This window comes from Somniosus microcephalus, chromosome 4, assembly GCF_052327205.1.
Source record: "Somniosus microcephalus isolate GS21.2 chromosome 4, FLI_Smic_1.0, whole genome shotgun sequence".
Classification (NCBI taxonomy): Eukaryota; Metazoa; Chordata; class Chondrichthyes; order Squaliformes; family Somniosidae; genus Somniosus; species Somniosus microcephalus.
Genome location: NC_140990.1, coordinates 238,820,869 through 238,846,419, shown reverse-complemented (window position 1 = coordinate 238,846,419; position 25,551 = coordinate 238,820,869). Strand labels below are relative to the sequence as shown.

Genomic DNA, 25,551 nt, shown 5'->3' with positions numbered 1-25,551 from the left:
CCTCCTCCTCATCTATGTTCTCCTCATCCGAAGAAGAGTGATGTGTTCCTTCATCCTCCTCCACCTCAATCCTCTCTGCTGTGCAATGTTGTGCAGGACCCAGCACACCAGTACGGCCTAAAAATTCGATGCTTTAATGCTGGCCATTAAGGCCAGTTTTGTAGAAAAAATGGCGACCACCTCGCTTCTGCCCGCTTCCGGCGCGGGACACGGCAGCTGTCATTTTCATATAGGACATAGGTGAAATTTACATAACTCCCAGCCCTGGGAAACAATCCATCCATCACTTGGCTTAAGCATTTATGTGCCGCGGACTGCGAGACCCTCAATGTGTCTCCAGTAGTGACCTGGAAGGAATCAGAGGCAAAATATTGAAGGCCGTGGTGACTTTCACTGTCACTGGTAATGCATGGCCTCCAGGTCAGAGCAGGGAGCAGGTCTTCCTTTAGGAGGCTACAGATATAACACATAGATATAACACATAGAGATAGGAACAGGAGTAGGCCATTCGGCCCTTCGAGCCTGCTCCGCCATTCAATGAGATCATGGCTGATCTTCGTCTGAGATCATAGCTGATCTTACCAGTTCAGTACCCCGTCCCCGCCTTTTCTCCGTAACCCTTAATCCCCTTAGCCTTCAGAAATATATCCAATTCTCTCTTGAAAATATTTATTGAATTAGCCTTCACAGCCCTCTGTGGCAGGGAATTCCACAGGCTCACCACTCTTTGAGTGAAGAAATTCTTCCTCATCTCTGTTTTAAATGATTTGCCCGCTATTTTTAGACTGTGGCCCCTGGTTCTGTGCTCCCCTGCCATTGGAAACATTCTCTCTGAATTCAGCCTGTCCAGGCCTGCCATAATTTTATATGTTTCGATGAGATCCCCTCTCAATCTTCTAAACTCCAGTGAGTACAAGCCCAAACTATTCAATCTCTCCTCGTAGGTCATTCCCGCCATTCCAGGTATCAGCCTGGTGAATCGCCGCTGCACTCCTTCCATGACAAGAACATCCTTCCGCAGATGGGGCGACCAAAACTGTACACAATACTCCAGATGCGGTCTCACCAGCACCTTGTACAGCTGTAGTAAGGTATCCCTATTCCTATACTCGAACCCCCTTGATATGAAGGCCAACATACCATTTGCCTTCTTAATCGCCTGTTGCACCTGCATGCTCTCCTTCAGTGACTGGTGCACAAGAACACCCAGGTCCCTCTGCACTTCCCCATCTCCCAATCTATTGCCATTTAGATAATAATCCACCCTCCTGTTTTTACCCCCAAAGTGGATAACCTCGCATTTATCCACATTATAGTGCATCTGCCACGTATCCGCCCATTCCCCCAACCTGTCCAAATCGCACTGTAGCCTCCTGACATCCTCATCAGAGCCCACCCCTCCTCCTAGTTTAGTGTCGTCAGCGAATTTGGAAATATTGCATCCAATTCCCTGATCCAGATCATTTATATATATTGTGAACAGCTGGGGTCCCAGGACAGATCCTTGCGGCACCCCGCTGGTCACTGCCTGCCACTCCGAAAACGAGCCGTTTATTCCAACTCTCTGTTTTCTATCCGCCAGCCAGTTCTCTATCCACGTTAATACTTTGCCCCCAATCCCATGAGCCTTAATTTTGCATGATAATCTTTTGTGTGGAACCTTATCGAAGGCTTTCTGGAAGTCAAGGTACACCACATCCACTGGCTCTCCCCCATCTATTTTACCAGTTACTTCCTCAAAAAATTCCAGCAGATTAGTCAAACACGATTTACCCTTTGTAAATCCATGTTGACTCTGTCCGATCCTTTCCCCATTTGTCAAGTGCTCCGCTATTTTATCCTTAATAATGGACTCTAGCATTTTGCCCACAACCGATGTAAGGCTTACTGGTCTATAATTCCCTGCTTTCTCTCTAACCCCCTTTTTAAATATTGGGGTAACATTAGCTACCCTCCAATCCACGGGTACTGTTCCCGAGTCAATGGAGTTCTGGAAGATGATCCTTAGAGCATCTGCTATCTCCAGGGCCACCTCCTTAAGTACCCTAGGATGTAGTTTATCAGGCCCCGGGGATTTGTCGGCCTTCAGTCCCCTCAACTTACCCAACACCATATCCCTAGAGATACTAATTTCTGTCAGCTCCTCCCTCTCATTAGTCCCTATGTTTGCCGATATTCCTGGGAGGTTATTTGTGTCCTCCTTTGTGAATACAGAACCAAAGTATGAGTTTAATTGGTCTGCCATTTCCTTATTCTCCATTATATATTCTCCCGAATCGGACTGCAAGGGACCGACTTGGGATTTTACCAGTCTTTTCCTCCTGATATACCGATAAAAGCTTTTGCAGTCTGTCTTTATGTTTGCTGCAAGTTTACTTTCGTATTCTATTTTCCCCTTCCTGATTAATCCCTTTGTCCTCTTTTGCTGTATCCTGTACTGCCCCCAATCTTCCGGTCTGGTGCTTTTTTTTGCCAGTTGATATGCCCTTTTTTTTGATTTTATGCTGTCCCTAATTTCCCTCGTTATCCACGGTTGAGTCACCTTTTTAGGTTTATTTTTATGCCAAACCGGTATAAACATGTTCTGGAATTCTTCCATTCTATCTTTGAATGCTTGCCATTGTCTATCCACTGTCAATCCCCCCAGAAACACCACCCAATCAATCTTACCCAATTCCCGTCTCATACCCTCGTAATTCCCTTTATTTAAGTTCTGGACCTTAGTCTCTGATTCAATTTCCTCACTCTCCATCTCGACTGAGAGCTCGATCATATTATGATCGCTCTGACCCAAGGGGCCTTGTACAAGAAGATGGCTGATAAGTCCCTTCTCATTGCACAATACCCAGTCTAAAATGGCCTGATCTCGAGTCGGCTCCTCGACATATTGGTCCAGATAACCGTCCCGAAAACATTCCAGGAATTCCTCCTCCTCAGAATTTTTACTAATTTGGGTAGTCCAATCAATATGTAAATTAAAGTCACCCATGATGACAGCTGTGCTCTTATCGCACGCTTCTCTAATTTCCCTTTTTATGCCTTCCCTCACCTCCATATTACTATTTGGAGGCCTATATATCACACCCACTAACGTTTTCCTCCCCTTGCTATTTCTCATTTCTACCCATACAGATTCCGTTTCATCCGAGTTAATATCCTTCCTTTCCATTGCATTAATCCCCTCCTTTACCAGCAATGCTACCCCACCTCCCCTACCTTTTTGCCGATCCTTCCTAAATATTGTATATCCCTGGATGTTAAGTTCCCAGCCTTGCCCACCCTGCAGCCACGTTTCTGTAATCCCAATCAAATCATACTTGTTTACCTCTATTTCCACAACTAATTCATCCACCTTGTTCCTAATGCTTCTAGCATTAAGATACAAAGCCTTCAGGCTTGCTTTTTTCACACTCTCATTATGAATTAGTTTGGCCCTTTGTGTTTCTCTCCTTTGCTTATTGCTTCTCACCTTTCTACCATCTATTTCTAACTTCATATGATTTCCCTCTTTTCCACTACCTAGGTTCCCATCCCCCTGCCAAATTAGTTTAAATCCTCCCGAACCGCCCTAGAAAATATTACCCCGAGGACATCGGCTCCCTCACAGTTCAGGTGTAGACCGTCCCCTTGGTACAGGTCACTCCTCCCCAAGAACTGGTTCCAATGCCTCAAGAATTTAAATCCCTCTCCCTTGCACCACTGCTCAAGCCACGTATTTAGCTTATCTATCTTACTCTCTCTAAACTTATTAGCTCGTGGCACTGGTAGCAATCCAGAGATTACTACCTTTGAGGTCCTACTTTTCAATTTAGCTCCTAACTCCCTAAATTCAGCTTGTAGGACTTCCTCCCTCTTTTTACCTACATCGTTGGTACCTACATGTACCACGACAACTGGCTGATCCCCCTCCCCCTTCAGAATGCTCTGCACCCGCTCCGAGACATCCTTGACCCTTGCACCAGGGAGGCAACATACCATCTTGGAGTCTCGGTCTCGGCCACAGAAACTCCTATCTATCCCCCTTACAATTGAATCCCCTATCACTATAGCCCTATCCCACTTTTTCCCGCCCTTCTGTGCAGCAGAGCCAGTCATGGTGCCCTGAACCTGGCTGCTGGTGCCTTCCCCTGATAAGTCATCTCCCCCAACAGTACCCAAAACGGTAAACCTGTTTTGGAGGGAGATGACCGCAGGTGACTCCTGCACTACCTTCCTGCCTTTACCCTGCCTTTTGGTCACCCATTTACTGTCTGAGCTAGCCTTTACCTGCGGTGTGACCAACTCACTGAATGTGCTATCCACAACATCCTCAGATGTCTGCCACCACCTGACATGACAACCTCAGCCTGCGGAAGCACTGCTCTCCCGAGAGGTCAAGGAAGCTAAGCCTCTTGGCCCCTCTCCTGTGCACCTCCCTCCTATGGAGAGTAGGAATTAACGGGTTATTTTTGGGTTGGCAGGCTGTAACTAGTGGGGTACGGAAGGATTAGCGCTTGGGCCTCTGCTGTTTAGAATCTGTATCAATGACTTAGATGAAGGGACCGAGTGTAATGTATCCAAGTTTGCTGATGATACAAAGTTAGATGAGAAAGTAAGCTGTGAGGAGGACATAAAGAGGCTGCAAAGGGATATAGACAGGTTAAGTGAGTGGGCAAGAACATGGCAGATGGAATATAATGTGGAGAAGTGAGAAGTTATCCACTTTGCTAGGAAAAATAGCAAAGAAGAATATTTTTTAAATGGTGAGAGACTGGGAAATGTTGGTTTTCAGAGGAACAAAGTTGTCCTTGTACACGAATCACAGAAAGTTAACATGCAGGTACAGCAAGCAATTAGGAAAGCAAATGGTATGTTAGCATTTACTACAAAGGGATTATAAGAGTAAGTGAGGGGAAAATTCGCTCCCCTTCCCTCTTGGAGCGCTACCATTGAATATCACAGCGCTGTGGCATGTTGCGCCGCGGTACTGCAGGCCTTCCTCCCCTTGTGCAGTGCGACCCGTGGCCTAGCTGGGCCACTAGGGATCAGAGTGCCGGCAAAAGAGCCCGGCACTCAAGAGGAGTGCTGGGCTGACGGAGCGCAGCCCATGGTGGGGGGGGGGGGCCCTTCTCAGGAGGCCAGGGACGGCAAAGGGGGGGGGCAGGTGCTGGCAGGCAGCTAGCAACAAAAGTGGCCGCCTGGCACCTCCCCTTTAAACATCACCACCCCGGCCACACATATGCCCCCCTGACCCTGTCGGACATAGCATCCGGCGGTAAGTCAGGGGGCGCTACCGAATTTCGCAGCCGGGGCGCGAGTGGGGCTCCAAAATTTAGAAGAAGCGGTACCAACACAAGAACTCTCTGGCAAACGTTTGCCAGAGGGAACGGAGACACCATAAGTGAGCTTTTATTCAGATGGGGCAATGACAAGTTTAAATACCCACTGAGGTGCTGCTCAAACTCTACTCTGTTTCATTAGTCAGTTTCCCAAGCCCTGGGAAACCTGTGCTGGAGACATTAAATTTAAAGGTAAGTAAAATTCAATTGAAAAGACCTCATTAATCTCTCCATAATTTCAGCAATAACAACTCCCCTGCCTGCAGTAATTAAGGTCCCAACTTCAGCAACTAGGTTTCTTGCAGAGATCCAAATGTGCCTCCGTTAACTGCGGAGATGGGCGCGTTGGAGCCAGGTTGGGGTGGTGATCACAAATTCACTTATTTTAATTACCCACTTGCCCCTAACCCACCCGTTCTTGGAGGTTAAAATTCATCCCAGTGCCTCGGGCTGTAATAAAGTCATAGAGAGTCATAGAGTAATACAGCACGGATAGAGGCCCTTCGGCCCATCGTGTCCGCGCCGGCCATCACACCCTGTCTAATCTAATCCCATATTCCAGCATTTGGTCCGTAGCCTTGTATGCTATGGCATTTCAAGTGCTCATCCAAATGCTTCTTAAATGTTGTGAGGGTTCCTGCCTCCACAACCCTTTCAGGCAGTGAGTTCCAGACTCCAACCACCCTCTGGGTGAAAAAGTTCTTTCTCAAATCCCCTCTAAACCTCCCGCCCTTTACCTTGAATCTATGCCCCCTTGTTATTGACCCTTCTACTAAGGGAAAAAGCTCCTTAGTATCCATCCTATCTATGCCCCTCATAATTTTGTACACCTCAATCATGTCCCCCCTCAGCCTCCTCTGCTCCAAGGAAAACAAACCCAATCTGCCCAGTCTCTCTTCATAGCTGAAGCGCTCCAGCCCTGGTAACATCCTGGTGAATCTCCTCTGCACCCTCTCCAAAGCGATCACATCCTTCCTGTAGTGTGGCGACCAGAACTGCACACAGTATTCCAGCTGTGGCCTAACCAGTGTTTTATACAGCTCCATCATAACCTCCTTGCTCTTGCCTTCATTAGCCGAGGCATAGAATATAAGTATCCCATGTGATAAAAATGCTAACTTCCGGGAAGTTATGTCATCACTTCCTGTGAACTATGAACTGTGAACTATGAACTGTGTACATACCTCACTTCCTGTTGGACTGGTATAAATACTGGTCTGTTCAGTATTGTAAGAGGCTTCTACCAGAGGCATGGTAAAGACCTCTCTTGTATATAGTGTGTTTATAAGTTACTTAAAGCTTACTTTAAAGTTACTTGATGGTAAGTCTCCTTTTTCTTACATCAATTTAAGTAACTTAGTATTTACACTGACAAATACTAGACCTTCAGACAAACTCGGAAGTTAAGGATCCAGGGAACCACCCATCATGGAGAAAATCCTTAGACCTATTCGTCTGGACTTGGACCCGAATACACCAGCAGCTGGCAGGGTATGGAAGCATTGGTATCGTACTTTTGAGAATTTTCTGGATGAATGTAAAGTGGATGCTCCTGCTAAATTGAAGATACTTGTCAATTATGTGACCCCAAAAGTGTTCGAATATGTTGATGACTGGGATAATTACGAAGAGGTGATTCGGGCACTTAAGAAACTGTATGCGAAGACCCCAAATGAGGTCTATGCTAGACATCTACTGGCCACAGCCCGACAAGGGCCAGGGGAATCAATTGACGAATTCCTGCAAGAACTTCGCAGGCTCAGCGTAGATTGTAACTTTCAGGCAGCCTCAGCTGAGCTGTACCGCCAAGAAATGATTCGTGATGCTTTCATCTGCGGGATTGCCTCTCCATTTATACGCCAGCGTCTACTAGAAAGTAAAACACTTGAGCTACAAAAAGCTTTTGACCTAGCTTGTTCACTGGATTTGGCAAAGAGAAATGCAGACCTCTATCAGCTGCCCAGATCTCGATCTGCTGCTGTAGCTGCAACCAGACAATTCAAGCGGTCTCAGGTGAACCCTATCATGGGGGAATCTAATTCTGATAATTCTGATGAAGAAGAGGAGGACGACCCCACTTTAGCAGCCTCTTGGCAATCTAGGAAGGAATGCTTCTTTTGTGGAGATGCTTTTCACCCTAGGAAAACCTGCCCTGCTCGCAATGCAATCTGCAGTTATTGCGGGAAAAAAGGACACTTTGCTAAAGTTTGCCTATCAAGGGCCTCTACGAGGGCCAATCCAGCTAAGACCTACCGAACTGCCCCAATTAGGGCCTATCAAGATGCTCCAGCTAGGACCTATCAAGCTTCCTCTCGAGCTCTCTCCCGAAGAAGCACACCGAGAGTTTTAGCGCCACTCTGTGCAACGACACCAATTACAGCTGCTTGCCCACAGAACCTGTCTCAGGCAGCCACAAAAATTTCAATTAAAGGGCATACCTTAGATGCCTTAATTGACTCAGGAAGTACTGATAGTTTCATTAAGGAACAGATTGTTGCGAAATTGAAACTACATGTCTTCCCATCGGACCAGGCAATTGCGATGGCCCAGTCATCACTTAATACCAGAATCTCCGGCTTTTGTGTTGTTGATATGACACTTCATGGTCGTATGTATCCCTCCACCCGACTTTCGGTGCTCAAAGACTTATGTAGTGATCTCCTCTTAGGGCTGGACTTCCAAAAACAGCATAAGAAACTCACCATTGAGTTTGGTGGATCCAAACCCGGACTTACTATTTCTAATATACCATCTAAATTACCTTTTTGTGCATTATCAGCAGCTTCACTTGATGAACCCTCATTATTTGCCAGTATTCCGCCTCAATGCCAACCGATAATAACAAAATCGCGGCGCTTTAATCAGGAAGACCAATCTTTTATTGCGGCTGAAATCTCTCGACTTCTAGCAGAGGATATCATTGAACCATGTTCGTCGCCCTGGCGGGCTCAAGTCGTCATTGTCAAGAACCCTCTAAAACCTCACAAACAGCGACTATGCATCGATTATTCGCAAACCATCAATCAATATACCGACTTGGACGCCTACCCATTGCCACGCATTGATGATATGGTTAATAAACTGGCCGAATACAAAGTGTTCTCAACTTACGATTTAAAAAGTGCCTATCATCAGTTACCCTTGAAGGTCTCAGATAAGCAGTACACAGCCTTTGAGGCTAATGGACGGCTGTACCAATTTCGTCGCCTCCCATTCGGGGTTACTAATGGAGTGGCTGTCTTTCAACGGGCAATGGATGGCCTGGTTAAGCAGGAAAACCTAAGGGACACTTTTCCCTATCTTGATAACATTACCATTGCAGGTCACGATCAACAGGAACACGACTCCAACCTCCAAAAATTTCGGGATGCCCTCCATCGCCGTAATTTGACCCTGAATGAATCCAAATCTGTTGAGTCGCAACCGACCATCAACATCCTTGGCTACTGCGTAGGCAATGGTATCATTAAGCCAGACCCAGAAAGACTTCGCCCGCTCCAAGAGCTCCCGTCACCTAAGAATCCGGCTTCTTTACGTCGGGCTCTCGGTCTGTTTGCATACTACGCTAAATGGATTCCTCATTTTTCGGACAAAATCCAACCCTTGCTGCATGCTAGATCATTTCCACTGGGAACAGCGGCTGTTGCAGCCTTTAACCTTCTCAAAAAACAGTTGGAGAAAGCGGCTCTTCACTCCATCGATGAGAATCTCCCTTTCGTGGTTGAATGTGATGCCTCGGAGGTGGCGATCTCGGCTACTCTGAATCAGGAAGGTCGTCCTGTAGCATTTATGTCCAGGACCTTACAAGGTGCCGAGCTACATTATCCTCCGGTTGAGAAAGAAGCCACAGCCATCATAGAGGCAGTACGGAAGTGGAACCATTTTCTAGCTCGCCAGCACTTTACATTGATCACGGACCAACGATCAGTCGCCTTCATGCTCGATAATCGAAAACGAACCAAAATTAAGAATAATAAAATACAACTTTGGAGGATGGAACTGGCCTCTTTTGGTTATACCATTCTCTATCGGCCTGGCAAGGAGAATGTGGCCCCGGACACCCTCACACGGGCATTCTGCTCCACTATGTCATCCTCCACTCTCATGGATGTCCACAATGGTTTGTGTCATCCTGGCGTTACGCGCATGCTACATTTCGTACGATCACGGAATCTCCCTTTTTCCACTGGAGATGTAAAGAAAATATGCTCAGAATGCCGGCTTTGTGCGGAATTAAAACCTCAGTTCTTCCGCCCCTCAGCTGGTATACTCATACATGCAACCCAACCGATGCAACGACTTAGCATCGATTTTAAGGGCCCAGTGCCCTCTTCAACTCGGAACACATATTTGCTCACCATGATCGACGAATATTCATGTTTTCCGTTTGCCTTCCCCTGCTCCAATATGCTGGCGTCCACAGTAATCTGCTGCCTTGAGCAGGTATTTTCTCTCTGTGGCATGCCGGCTTATATTCACTCAGATCGGGGTCCATCCTTTATGTCAAGGGAACTCAAGGACTACCTCTCAGAACGGGGAATTGCTACAAGCAAAACAACACCATACCATCCCATCGGAAATGGGCAGGTAGAGAGGTATAACGGTATCATCTGGAATCCCGTACGTCTCGCTTTAAGATCTCGGGGCCTACCAGACCAGCAATGGGAAACAGTGCTTCCGGATGCATTGCACTCTATACGGTCTCTGCTTTCTACAGCCACAAATACTACACCTCATGAGCGGTTCTTTGGATTCCAGCGTCGCTCATCTCATGGGACATCACTCCTGTCATGGCTAACTACTCCTGGACCTGTATTACTCCGAAGATACGTTCGGACGTCTAAAAATGACCCTCTCGTAGACGAGGTTGAACTAACCGATGCCAACCCCACCTATGCAAACATACGATATTCCGACGGCCGAGAATCTACCGTATCATTACGGGATCTGGCTCCCTGCCCACCAGGACCTAGTGGGACATCGGGTGATGGCATTTCACCAGGAATCTCTTGGGACCTATCGGGTACCCCTCTCCAGGATCCTGATCGGACACCAACTAGCTTGGTGCCGGTAGAACCCCGTGCTCAAGGTTGCGACCCTCCCAGTACCGCGCATGAAAGTACTGATCCGCCACAGACCAGCTCTGCACCTCCCTCTGAACAGAGGCAGTCCGACTTTGAACCTATTGGGGCTCGTACTCGAAGCCATGATCTCCCCGACCCTTCACAGGGCAATCCAGGCCACACAGACTCTGACCAATGGCCAACCGCATGTAAGCGGACCAGCGACCCTCTACGACGGGAATCCAAACGGGTGCGACTCTTCCTTGTTCGGCGGCTGCGGACCAAAAGGTAGACCACAGCCTCCTAATCCTGCAGGAGGGAAGAATGTGATAAAAATGCTAACTTCCGGGAAGTTATGTCATCACTTCCTGTGAACTATGAACTGTGAACTATGAACTGTGTACATACCTCACTTCCTGTTGGACTGGTATAAATACTGGTCTGTTCAGTATTGTAAGAGGCTTCTACCAGAGGCATGGTAAAGACCTCTCTTGTATATAGTGTGTTTATAAGTTACTTAAAGCTTACTTTAAAGTTACTTGATGGTAAGTCTCCTTTTTCTTACATCATCCCATATGCCTTTTTTACCACCTTATCCACCTGTTCCGCCGTCTTCAGGGATCTGTGTACTTGCACACCCAGATCCCTCTGACCCTCCGTCTTGCCTAGGGTCTTACCATTCATTGTGTATTCCCTTGCCTTGTTAGCCCCCCCAAAGTGCATCACCTCGCACTTTTCCGGGTTAAATTCCATTTGCCACTGTTCCGCCCATCTGACCAACCCATCTATATCGTCCTGCAGACTGAGACTACCCTCCTCGCTATTTACCACCCTACCAATTTTTGTATCATCCGCGAACTTACTGATCATACCTTTTTACATTCATATCCAAGTCATTAATGTAGACCACAAACAGCAAGGGATCCATCACCGATCCCTGTGGTACCCCACTGGCCACAGGCTTCCAGTCACAAAAACAACCTTCGACCATCACCCTCTGCCTTCTGCCACTAAGCCAGTTTTTTATCCAACATGCCAAGGCACCCTGGATTCCATGGGCTCTCACCTTCTTGACCAGTCTCCTGTGCGGGACTTTATCGAAGGCCTTACTGAAATCCATGTACACCACATCCACTGCGTTACCCTCATCCACACACCTAGTCACCCCCTCAAAAAATTCAATCAAATTAGTCAGACATGATCTTCCCTTGACAAAGCCATGTTGACTATCCCTGATTAATCCTTGCCTCTCCAAGTGGAGACTAATTTTGTCCCTCAGAATTTTTTCCAATAATTTACCTACCACTGATGTTAGGCTCACTGGCCTGTAGTTCCCCGGTTTTTCCCTACTCCCCTTCTTGAATAATGGTACTACATTAGCGGTTCTCCAGTCCTCTGGCACATCCCCTGTGGCCAGAGAGGTTCTGAATATATGTGTTAGAGCCCCCGCAATCTCTTCCTTTGCCTCACACAGCAGCCTGGGATACATTTCGTCCGGGCCTGGGGATTTATCCATTTTTAGGCCTGCTAAAACCGCCAATACCTCTGATGCGCCATCAATTACTCAAAAGACTGAAGTTGAGCGAGTAACAATCAGGCTTTCACCAACCAAAGAATGAAGGTCTTGTCTCGAGTGGTCGACCCGTCCAGAATACCAAGGGACTGGGAGGTAGTCACTTATATACCTGGAATAGTGGGAGGAGTCAGCCGAGGCATGTCCAGACCTGTACCCAGTGGAATACACATACAGACACAGACAGGTATGACAGTGGTTTACCACAACCTCCTCCCTCTCGATGTTAATATGTTCGAGCATATCACAGTCCCCCCGCCCTATTTCTATGTCTACATCGTCCTTCTCCATAGTGAAAACAGATGCGAAAAATTCATTTAGAACCCCTCCTACATCTTCCGGCTCCACACACAGATTACCACTTTTGTCCCTAATGGGCCCTATTTTTTCCCTAGTTATCCTCTTACCCTTAATATACTTATAAAACACCTTGGGATTTTCCTTTATTTTGCTCGCCAGTGTTAATTCATGGCCCCTCCTTGATCTCCTAATTTCTTTTTTAAGTATCCCCCTGCACTTTTTGTACTCCCCTAGGGCTTCCTCCGTCTTTAGCCCACCATCTACAGCTTCCCCCCTCGCCCCCCCCCCCACCTCCCCAAAGGGGATACATTTCATGTATTAGCTACCAAATCTGCCCATGGGGAAATCTTTAGGCCGTCTACCTGAACCTGCCCAGGGAAAATCTTTAGAAGCTCTATGAAGTTGTTTATCGTCCTCTGACTCTTAACGTACCTAAAACAGATTTTACTGTTGCTATCGCATCTACCATAGAGACTCTGGGCTGGATTTTCCAAGCCCCGAGGAGGCGGGTATGGAGGCGGGACAGCCGGTAAACTCGGAGAAAGTGGGGGCAGATGGCAAAGCCGCCCCCATACCACCTCCGTGTCCCTTTGCCAGGAGGCGGGACGATGTGCAGCTTTGGGTCCCATCTCCTGGAGGTGGAAAAGGCATTTAATCCTTTTAACTGCTTATTAACAGGCAGAAAAAAAGTATTAGTGCCATTTGGTGAAGGCTTCCTGACCTCGGAGAACCCCGCTGGGGTGGAGGAGGCCTGCGACGGTCGGAGGCACCTGGAAGTAAGGTGTAGAGGTGAGTGATGGGTGCAAGTGTGGAGTGGTAAGTATGCAAGGTGAGTGATAAGTTTACAAAAGTGTGCACTTACCTTGTTTTCTTCCTACAGCCTTTAGCAGCGCTGGATGGGGGAGAGCTGACATCCTGCTTGTCAATTTCACAGAATGGCTGTTGGAATCTCCGTTCCGACAGACATGGGAAATTTACAAATTTGAAAGGTTTGATGAGTTCTCAACACAAGGACTCATCAAACTAAAGAGAATGTCAGTGTTTGACAGCTTCATGCTGTCGAACGCTGTCATTTCTTCTTTCAAGAAGTCTTGACAGATAGCACGTCTGACGTTGATGTGCTGTCAGTGACTTCCTCCCTAATTGGCCTGCTGAGCCCGTAGGGTGGGCTTAATGAGCTCAGTCAGGGGAAAATCCCTCTGGTTGGTCATGCTAGGATGGAGGCGGGACATTGAAATGACAAGCAGCTGTCCTGCCTCCAACTCTCCTCCATTCACAAAATCCAGCCCCATCTCTCAATCTTGGTTCGTCAATTGCTCTCTAAAAACACTATTTCAATGATATGATTCAAATAACGTTCGCATTTGTAATCCTATTTTATTCTGAACTAAGTTATCTCTTTTAAAAGGGAGAAGTCAGAGATATGATAACACCAATATACTTTGAAGCAACATATTACCTGGGCAAGCACATTGTAAAGAATGAATCCACAGATGCTTTCCCTCCTCTCCAACCTATTTTGCAAAGGAAAGAAAACCAACCGAATGGAGTCAAAAACAAGGTGTGCACACAATTATATATATCTTTTATTTAATTCAGCGATAAAGCTGAAGTCTTAAGGGTACAGATTGGTATGTGCCACAGTGATATCTGGGCAGAAAATCAGGGTTAGAGAGCAATCTCGGGCAAAGGTATCCCGCGCCTGACCCCCTCCCCCCTCTCCCCAGAAGTGTGCCAGATACCAATTTGGTACAGCCGCAACTTCTGAGTTATGCTACTCAGGCTTAACACCAGTTTTAGGGCTCTGAAGCCAAATTGGCCAAAACTAAGTGAAGCATATGCCTGCCCAGTGGGCCTTAAAGAGACAGCCGAAAACAGCCAAAGAGGTAAGTCTACTTACCTGAATATGGAGTCAGGAGGAGCAGGAGAGTTCCTCCCGGCAACACAACACTACTGCATGCTGTTGCTGGCCCATGCTCGCCCTCCTCCTGTTCATCTTCAACCCCAGGAACCTACCTGAGGAACGCTGCTGGCCCGTGCTCACCCTCCTCCTCTTCATCTTCAACCCCAGGAACCTACCTGAGGAACACTGCTGGCCCGTGCTCGCCCTCCTCCTGTTCACCTTCAATCCCAGGAACCTACCTGAGGACCAGTGCTGGCCCGTGCTCGCCCTCCTCCTGTTTGCTAGGCCAAAATCATAATCACGACACAACTGTATCCCATTATGTGGAGATAATGAGGATGTGCACCTTTTCCATAAATTTCATCTGTTGTTATTGTATGGTCTCAAATACAATCACACAATTGCAGCTTTGAAATGTCCTTTACCTCGATGAGTTTTACGTTTTACGTTTCCTTTTGCATATTGGGTATTAACTCTTACATCTGACTGTTACTTTTTTTGAACAGACATATTTTGAACGATTATGTGCATATGAAGACTGTGCTGCAAACCTACAGGTTTCTGGAAAACTGGTGCTAACAGGGTGGGTAACTTACATTATGCTGCTTGCATTCTATCTTTGATCCATTAATTCTTCTTAGGATAATTTTCCTGTTTTAGGATAATTTTCCTGTTTTAGATACATATTTTGGTATATATATAAAAAGTACTTCAAGGAAAAGAAGTTCTCAGTAATTTTCTCAGATGCACTGGCTTAGCTAGATTTTCTTACAATCAGTGACTTGAGATGTCTTGCTGCTTGTGGTACTGTGGCTAGCCACCTGTTGGTAGTCTGTAACCAAGCTACTGTGTTTTACCTCTTGATAGCTTCCAGCTGGGCTTGAGAAAGGGCTGGAGGGAGACAAGCCTTCAAGGATCTTGTCACTACCACCTTACTTTCTATGCATGTCCTCATGTCTTTCACACAGCTGTAGTCCTGTGTTAAGTGGATAGAAATTCAATCATGTGTCTTGATGGCAAGTTCAGCTGCCTCTGCTGCTTCCCCCCGTTCCCCTTTCCCCTTGCCTACTAAGCCAAAACATACCCCAGGCTTCCCTGCCCTAGCCCTGAACCCGCACCTTTCTCCAGTTTCTCTCCCATCTTCTCTCCTGGCACCTTGCCTATGAGACTCCCCTCCTGCTCCCAGACTACATTTCCAGTAAACTTCTAACCACCCAACTTCCCTTCCCGGTTACCTTGCTAACTGACATTGTAAATGGTTTCCATTCCTCAGGTACTGTCGGTCTCACTTTCAAATTGTCATCTTCAAAAAGTCCACCCTCGACCCCATAGTCCTTGCAATTAACCTCCCCACCTTCAAACTCCCTTTCCTCTCAAGTTCTTGAACGTGAATGGGTGCAAGGGGTTGGGAAATCAAGCAGAGATAGGTCTCACCGATTTTCTGCCCATTTGGTACCTTATGTGAGTTTCTGATTGGGCCTTAGGTAGGCTACAGCAGCTCAAGCTAAAACTAGGCGAGAGGTTCCTTTAAATGCTGACATCAATTTAATGGATATTAGCACATGCACAGTTTTCTGTGATTTTCTCAGGGAATGAACTATACGCTGAGTTAATCTGCGATTGGGGCAGGCATATTCTGGTCTGCCAAGAAATCAGCATTTAAAGGGGGAATACTGACCTAGAAATTCCTTTAGGCCATCTTGTGTGTTCTGCAAGCTAACCAGTGGCAGGAATAAAGCAACCGATAGAGGTCTTTAAGATAATGAAAGGGTTTGATAGGGTAGATGTGGAGAAAATATTTCCACTTGTGGGGAAGACCAAAGCTGGAGGTCATATCTGCAAGATAGTCAATAATAAATCCAATAGGGAATTCAGGAGAACCATTTTTACCCAAAGAGTGGTAAGAATGTGGAACTCGCTACCACAAGGAGTAATTGAGGCGAATGGCATAGATGCATTTAAGGGGAAGCTAGATAAGCGCATGAGGGAGAAAAGGATAGAAGGATATGTTGATAGGGTTACAGGAAGAATGGTTGGAGGAGGCTCGTGTGGAGCATAAACACTGGCCTGTTTCTGTGCTGTAGACTCGATGTAACTTGATCTGTTGTTGCCTCCCAAATCTGTGCCCATCTTTCCCACAACTACATATTTGCAACTCTTCAAATCCCTAATTAAAGTCAAAATTAACATCTTCCAACTGTGACTATGGTGCATTATCCCACCCCCACCCAAACTCTCAGCAGCCTTTGACACAGTTGACCGTATTATCCTCCTCCAACACTATTCAGTTGTCCAACTCAGTGGAATTGCCCTCACTTGATTCCACAATTACCCAACTGATCCTGGCCAGAGCATCTCCAGCAATGGCTTCCCTCCCTTCCCCACACCATCACACCAAGTCTGCCAAGGATCCATGCTTGAGCCTCTCCTCATCTACAAGCTGCCCCTCAGCAACATCCGCAGACATCTGGTCAGCTCCCACATGTACATTGACAATACCCAGATCCATCTCTCCACTGCCACTGTGTTGTCAAGCTGCTTGTACGATATCCAGTCTTGGATGAGCCACAATTTCCTCCAATTAAACATCAGGAAAACTGAAGCCATTGTCTTTGACCCCTGCCACAAACCCTGATCACTGATTCCATCCCCATCCCCGCCATTGTCTCAGGCTGAACCAGACTGTTCACAATCTCAGTGTCCTAATCGACCCAAAGCTGAGCGGAGCATGCCAGCTGCCCGCCATTCCATAAGTGAAGAGGTTGGAGCCATTTTGAGGCCGCATTTAAATGGAACCGGAAGGCTGCAGGCACCAACGGGGGTCTGGATGTAGCTCGCCAAGAGGGATTTTGTCCGTCTCATATGCCAAGCCGGCTCATAGGTGGTTTCAAGGAGTGGAGGCAAGAGAAGCAGAGCCTGAGCTGGCAGTGGCCCTCAGTATTTCTGTGGAGCCAGGAGGAGCACGCCGCACGTGGTGCATGCTCTGCTCATGTATCCCGTAAAACTGCAATTGGGGTCTGAAATTCATCCAAAGACCCCAATTTGTACAATTAAGTGTTCTGTTGTCTGAAACTGGCAGGGGTTCTAGTGCCTAAGGAAAACCCCTTTCAAAGCGGCTGGAGTGTTGGCATTAACGGGGCGGTAAGTCTACCGACCCCATTTTGAGGCCATTACTGCCCCATTAATGTTGATTTCAGGCAATTAAAATTGGCCCAAATTAATACATAACAAAATAGAGCATACAGAATTACTGCTATTTTATAAGCTTTGTGCAAGGAATTGATCATTACTCCCTGATTTATTTCTTCACTCTTTTCTTCAACCTTGGGGGTGTCCTTCACTCATGGGCCTTGGTTGTTGGCCATGGTTTCTAAAACAGAAAGCCTTGCAGTACCGCATACTGTGACATCAACAAGATCAGGCAGAATTAGGTTGCATGTACAGAGAGATTCATTACAAGGATGCTTTTCCCTTAGCTCAAAAGGAGGAAAACATGTTACTAATTTGCAAAACATATTCCTTGGTTGTTTCCATTAAGACACATTAGTTTTAATTTCCACATGCAAATGATTGCACCTTCCAAACAACTAAAGTACTTTGTTATTGCCTGCATGAGTCATAAGATTACCAGTAATATACTTTTAACATCAATTACAAAAAATATAAAAATAAATTATTTTTGGAGGTAAGGTTATATTTTATTTCTTTTTTCACATTAGGGTTATTGTATATTGTTATCCAGTGGAAACAAAGCAGCAAAAGATTTGAGTGCAAGGGATAGTTAGCTCAATTATTTACAATTATTCCTCGGTCACTATTCTTTTTAAGAAACTGTCCTTACTAACATGGTGGTAGGTCATGGGTTTCTGTCTATATTTCAGCTGAGGCAACACATTAAAAGATTTGTGAAAATTACTTTAAAAGTATTACAGAACTTATTTTTTTAAAGCTCTTTAGTCCTTCAGCTCCATTTTATTTTTTATTTTATATATAATTAAGTTGAAAAAGTCTGAAATTTCAAGGCAATTTTTTACAAAATCACACCTCCAATGGGGAACTGTGGCAACTCCCTAGAATTTTCTGTCCACCAAGTCACTGGGCATGCACCGGTGATTAAACCAATAAACCAAATGAGGCTGCATGTCAGGAGACCATACTCATATTATTTTTAAAAAAATCTGGTCTTATTTGTTTGGGACAATAACATTGCATATCCAATCATAGAATGTTACAGCGCAGAAACAGAGCATTTGGTCCATCAAGCCTTGCTGACATTTTTCTCTCCATCAGCCACCTAGTATAATCCTACTTCCCTGCTTGCTCCCCAAAACCTTTTTTTTTTCCTGGAGTAACTATCTAATATCCATTCCTAAAAAAAATGATGAACTCTGCTTTGAACAGCAATTTGTGGCAGAGAATTCCAAATTCTAACCACACCCCGTGTAATAACATTTTTTATAAAGATTTTTATAATCTTTTTCAATCTTAAATTTGTGCCTTTTTGTTACTGTCTCACCAACTAGTGGGGGAAAGAAATCAGTAACTATTTACATTGTCATAACCCTTGATAATCTTGAAGAAATCTCTATCAGGTTATCTCATTATTTTCTCGTGTCTAGTGAAAAAGTTTTAACTTCTCAAGTCTTGCTTTACAACAATAACCCTTTATCTCTAGTCACATCCTACGCTGTACTTTTCCATTGATTTTATATCCTTATAATAATGAGAGCTGAAAACTATGCACAATACACAAACTGCAGGCTTTTAGCTTTTGCAACCTATGTCTCTATATTCTAAATCAAGGATTAGAAACATAGGCCTAGAAATTCAGTATAGCCATGTTTGGGGCGCTACAGCCGGGTGTTCGCTAAATTTAGCGCCCGGCGCAACTTAGCGCCACCTTCGCCGATATTCAGTTGCATCGCCCCAAGAGGTTGCTGCTGCGCTAAAGCAGGCGATGCACGAGTATCATAAGGTGCTAAGCCAGCGTGCCGAGGCGCTAACACCGAGGGCAGGCGCAGCGCAGGTGCGGCGAGTTTCTGAATGAAGGCAGACACGCTGGCACCGGTCAGCTCTTAAAGGGGAAGGGTTGACTTGTTTGGCTGCCATGCCCTGCACACTGCAGCCCTGAAGCAAGGCCTGACCATTGCTGGTTCATCAGTTCTACGCCCTGGACCATGGGGAAGCCCGCTATTCCTCCAAATCCCATTGCAAACTCTTGCTGCTTGTCCAGGGTCATGGGGAAGGAGATGTACTGACGTCTCCTTCTGAAAAGGGCATTGGTCACCTGGTGGATGCAGCAATGTACCGCGAACTGGGAGATGTTGGCAATGTCCCCAGTAGCGGATTGGAAGGAGCCGGTGGCATAGAAGTTGAGAGCCACCATCACCTTCACTGCCACCGATAGAGACGTCCTGCTCCTCAGCTGTGGCTGCACATCTCTGCGAAGCAAGTGGCAGATCTCAGTGACCCCTCCCTTCTGAATCGCAGCCTCTGAACACACTGCTCCTCAGACATGTTCAGATATGAGAACTGCTGGCGGTATACCCTGGGTGGGTAAGGCCTCCTGTGCCGACGCCTGTTGGCCCTTCTTCGTCTGGCCATGACTGGCACTCTCTCACCTCGTCTCTGATCCCTTTGAATGCAATGCAGAAAGCCAACGTTTCCACCCATTGCAGCCCCCATTATATGTGGTGACTCAAGGCTATGGCACTGAAAGTGAAATCCAAGTGCAAAGCTCTGGCCTGAAGCCAGAAGTACCCGTGCGAGCGCTGAGGCAAAGCAGAAACCTCTCTGCCTTTGTCTCTCTCCAAATATCCATCTCTCACACAGAAGGATTGGCACAAAATGGCTGCCACTTATAATGCAGGAGGAGTCCCCTTTAAATAGCGCCCCGCAGCGACTGGGAACCATTCCCCTCTATCAGTCGCTGGGGGCGCCAGGTGCAAAGAAGGGCGGCGCCACTGAAGTTCCGGGTCGGGGCACACCAAGGGCGTTGCACCATGAAATGACGTCACGATCTGCACGCGCATCTGAGCGGGCGCTGCGGTTTAGCGCCGCCGCTAAATCTTGAGTGAAGTTCGCGAGAGGCGCAGATTGCGCCATGCCCGGGCGCTAGCCGCTTAGCGCCCCACTCCTCCTCCTGCTAAGGCGCTAGCCGCTGGCGCTAACAACTGAATTTCTAGGCCATAGAAACATAGAAGATAGGAGCAGGAGTAGGCCATTCGGCCCCTGGAGCCTGCTCCGCCATTCAATGAGATCATGGCTGATCATCCAAATTCAGTACCCTGCCCCTGCCTTCTCCCCATATCCCTTGATCCCTTTAGCCTTAAGAAATATATCCAACTCCTTCTTGAATATATTTAATGAACTGCCCTCCACCGCCCTCTGTGGCAGAGAATTCCACACGTTCACCACTCTCTGGGTGAAGAAATTCCTCCTCATCTCAGTCCTAAATGGCTTACCCCTTATCCTTAGACTATGACCCCTGGTTCTGGACTCCCTGGCCATCGGGAACATCCTTCCTGCATCTAGTCTGTCCAGGCCTGACAGAATTTTATAGGTTTCAATGAGATCCCCTCTCAATCTTCTAAATTCCAATGAGTATAAGCCCAGTCGACACAATCTCTCCTCATACGTCATTCCTGCCATCCCAGGTGGCAGCCTGGTGAATCTTCGCTGCACTCCTTCCATGGCAAGAACTACCTTCCTCGGATAAGGCGACCAAAACTGCACACAATACTCAAGGTGCGGTCTTACCAAGGCCCTGTACAACTGCAGCAAGACATCCTTGTTCGTGTACTTGAACCCTCTTGCTACGAAGGCCAACATACCATTTGCCTTCTTAACCGCCTGCTGCACCTGCATGCTTACCTTCAGCGACTGGTGCACAAGAACACCCAGGTCTCTTTGCACTTGCCCTTCTCCCAATCTATTGCCATTCATATAATAATCTGCCTTCCTGTTTTTGCCACCAAAGTGGATAACCTCACATTTATCCACATTATAGTGAATTTGCCATGTTTCTGCCCAATCACCCAACCTGTCCAAATCGTACTGGAGTTTCACGACATCCTCCTCACAGCATACCCTCCCACCCAGCTTTGTGTCGTCTGCAAATTTGGAGATATTACATCCAATTCCCACGTCCAGATCATTAATATATATTGTGAACAGCTGGGGTCCTAGGACTGATCCTTGCGGTATCCCACTAGTCACTGCCTGCCACTCGGAAAACGACCCGTTTATTCCAACTCTTTGCTTTCTATCTGCCAACCAGTTCTCTATCCAAGTCAATACCTTGCCCCCCAATCCCATGTGCCTTAATTTTGCACGCTAATCTCTTATGCGGGACCTTATCGAAAGCCTTCTGAAAGTCCAAATACACCACATCCACTGGTTCTCCCTTATCTGTTTTACCAGTTACATCCTCAAAAAAGTCCAGTAGATTAGTCAAGCACGATTTACCTTTTGTAAATCCATGTTGACTTTGTCCGATCCTGTCACTGTTTTCCAAGTGCTCTGCTATTACATCTTTTATAATGGACTCTAGCATTTTCCCCACTACCGATGTCAGGCTTACCGGTCTATAATTCCCCGCTTTTTCTCTACCACCTTTTTTGAATAGTGGGGTAACATTAGCTACCCTCCAATCCATGGGTACTGTTCCAGAGTCTATCGAGTTCTAGAAGATGACCAGCAATGCATCTACTATCTCCAGGGCCACTTCCTTAAGTACCCTAGGATGTAGATTATCAGGCCCTGGGGATTTATCGGCCTTCAATCCCGTCAACTTCCCCAACACCATTTCCCTACAAATACTGATTTCTTTCAGTTCCTCCCTCTCATTAGTCCCTATGTTCCCCGACATCTCTGGGAGGTTATTTGTGTCCTCCTTTGTGAAGACAGAACCAAAATATGTATTTAATTGGTCTGCCATTTCTTTGTTCCCCATTATAATAATAATAATCAACTTTATTGTCATTGTTAGTGCACAAGTGCAGTACAACGAAATGTAGGCTTGCGGCTCCCGAGAGTGTACATTTAGATTAAGACATTTAAACATTCAACATACATTTGGCTTGTAATACATTAACATAAACATAACCCTAATAAAGTGCATTGGCAGATGTGCAGGGTTTAGAGTTTATTTGTGGAGTTCAGTAGGATGACAGCCCTGGGAAAGAAGCTGTTCCTAAATCTGGTCGTACGGGTGCGAATGCATCTGTAGCGTCTCCCAGATGGCAGGAGGGTGAACAGACTGTGGCTGGGGTGGGTAGGGTCTTTGATGATGGACCGTGACCTCCGTAAACAGCGTTTCTGGTATATGTGCTCTATGGTCGGTAGCCCCTGATTCTGACTGTAAGGGACCTACGCTTGACTTCACCAATCTTTTTGTCTTCACATATCTATAAAAGCTTTTACAGTCAGTTTTTATGTTCCCTGCAAGCTTACTTTCATAATCAATTTCCCCCTCTTAATTAATCCCTTTGTCCTCCTTTGCCTTCCATTTGCCTTTTTTTAAGGCCTTATGTATTTACACTGACACCTTTAATGACTTGTGTAACTGCACACCTAAGTCCCTCTGCTCCCCAAACCTAAACCAAATGAAAATCTAAATCACTCCTTGTTCTTCCAAAATGTATTACTGCAGATTCTTGTACATTGAACTGCATCTACCACCTTATCTGCCCATCATGCTAGCCTATGCATTTCCTCCTGGAGTCTTTCATAATCCTTGTTACAATTTGCCATCCTGCTTCCTGCACACCCCCGCACCACCCGCACCCCCCCCCCCCACCAAAACCACACTTCGCCCAATTTGGTGTATTTAGCAGTTTTTTACATTGCTCCCACAATTCCCAAGTCCAGATTCTTTCCCATATGAGAAATTTGCTTTTACCCTTTACCAATGTACTCTCTAATTCGTTTTGGGTCTGCGCAGCCCCTTTAATGGGCGGCCATTCAAAATTCCGTGCATGCATGGTTTTTCTATTTAAAAGCCGGCTCACTGGCTGTGCGGGACCTTCAGAGCACTGTGCAGCCACGCAGCTTAAAGGAACATTTCCCTCTACTCTTTGCTTTCTATTCTCCAATCATCTCTATCCATTTGGCCATATTCCTCTTAATCCCATATGTTATTGTCTCATAAATTTATTATATGATGCCTTATCAAATGTTTTATGCAAATACATATAAATGCCATATGCCTAATTTGTTTCATCTTCCCTGATATTTCTTCAAAGAATTTTACAAGATTGGTTAGATGAAAACTACTTTCAGAAATCCATGCTGATTACCTCTGATTAACTCGTGCTTTCCTAAGTGCTTAGTATTTTCATCCTAGGTTATAGACTTTCGTAGTTTATTAATAACTGAATTAAGAGATAACTGGCTTATAATTTCCTAGCGCATTAATGTTTTCTTTTTTGAAGCATGTTTGTCACCTTCCAACCCTTTGGTATAATGTTTCTTTCCATGGAGTCCCTGCTGTTTATTCCCTCAATTTCCTAATGTTTCATTCCTAACTTGCATCACAATCCTTGGATGTAATCCTTCAGGTCTCAGTAATTTCTCTTTTAAATTTGAGCAAATTCCTTAGTACCATTTCTCTTTGACTAATAGCCTCCACTAACTGTCCTACACTTGCCACTGGTGGTTCTACAATCCCAATATTCGCCTCCACTTTGAAAACTGTTGCAACATACTTATTTAGTACCTCTTAGATTCCCTCACTTTCCACTATGCTTGCTTCCTTCATCTTCATGGCCGTACTGCTAACTTGATTATCCTATTAGTGTGCCTATAGAAAGCTTCTTTTTACCCTTTTTGTAGCTTTACTATAGTTTTTATATTTGGATGGCTTTCATTTTTATTATCAGCCCTTATATTCTAAAGGCTTTTTTAGTTTTTAACTTGATACAGTGGGCTGGATTTTACGAACTGTGGCGGACGACGTCAGTGGCGGGTCCCAACCCTGCTGCTGGCTCCCTCCATCCCGGCCTCTGAAATGATTTTCCCGTGATTGGCCTGCCCAGTGCATTTCCTGGCCAATTAGAGGAAGCGGGTCTGGTGACGCCATTTGATGACGCGTCATCCGCCGGTTTCCTTAAAGGGACCATGGCCAACTTTCTTTTGACATTTGGGCTTTCAGTGTTCTACAGCATTGAGGTGCTGCAAATACTGACAAGCACTGCACAGAGGTGCAGGGCTGCACCCAGACTCTCCTATGACTCCATATGTTTATGGAACAAGTCACAGCACACAGGGAGGTTCTCTTCCCTTCCCATGGGTGGAAGAGACCTCCCCAGGAGATCAAAACAGCCTGGTTGCACATTGCAGAGGAGGGCACAAGCAGGGATGTGGTCAGAAGAACCTGGGTGCAGTGCCGTAAACATTTCAATTATCTCAGAATCCGAAACGTTAGTACAAAGCCACACTCAACCTCATCCTGCTGTGCCTCTCATCAAATCCCCATCACTCTGCCTTCCCTACCCTACTCCTGCACATCCTTACTCACACCAACTTACCTTACACCTCCACCCATCCCTCTCTATCTACATTATTACATCCCCATCTCACTAGCCACCCCTCACACTCACCCTCATCCCACTGCAAGCATACAAACTAACAACACACAAGGGTAGGCACTTGAGTGTTTTATGCAATGTTCATGTAAAGTTTCTGTTAATGTGGTGTCAAACATTGAAACCTTTATTTTCAACACTTTGTATTCTTGGACAGATTTGTGTGCACCTTTGGAAATGGCTTAGTGAGTTGCAGTGAATGGTGAGACCATAACAGTACCCCCCGCAATAGTGATGAGTGTGAAAGGAATGGCTTGGACATTGTAGAGATGCTTTATGGTGCTGGTGTGGGGTGGCGCCAACCTGGCACATCATGTGGCAGCCAGGGTGTACAGCGTCACGTGAAGTAAATCTGTCCATGGTGAAGCTATCCCTGGCTTCTGGGCAGCAATGTGGTCGGGTGCTGATGCCCTGTGACCTATGCAGCATCAGTTGATTGCGGAGAAGGGTGGTGTTGTTGGTACTGCTGGTGTGCCTGGTGATGCGTGTGTGCCTGGTGATGCTGGTGTTGGGGCTGATCGTGGTGAGATTCTGAGGACCAAGGTGAGAGAGTTTCAAGGGCACCCATTCTGATGGAATAGATGGCAGGTGAAGTAGAGATGATAGAAGCGATCTGTCATTGGTGGGAGAGGTAATGAGGTCAGACTTGTATAAAGACTTGCAGCGTCCTGAATCTGTAGTGGAAATGCAGTTTAGAGAAGCTAGTGGTTAAGGGGACTTGGCTCAATCAGCTGGGAGCTTTGACTTGACATTTGAAGCTGTCAACTCATCAGCAGATTCAATGGCCACTGACCTCCCGCCTCAGCTT

General features: G+C 46.2%; 1 protein-coding gene across 1 annotated transcript in view; it reads left to right on the top strand.

The window, feature by feature from the left end:
• Positions 1-25,551, top strand: part of itga4 (integrin alpha 4) — a 198,921-nt gene that overhangs the window by 116,033 nt on the left and 57,337 nt on the right. The window contains exons 16-17 of the mRNA XM_085985973.1: positions 13,663-13,815; positions 14,664-14,740. Coding sequence (XP_085842099.1) covers positions 13,663-13,815; positions 14,664-14,740 — 230 coding nt within the window. The remainder of the gene's footprint in view (positions 1-13,662; positions 13,816-14,663; positions 14,741-25,551) is intronic.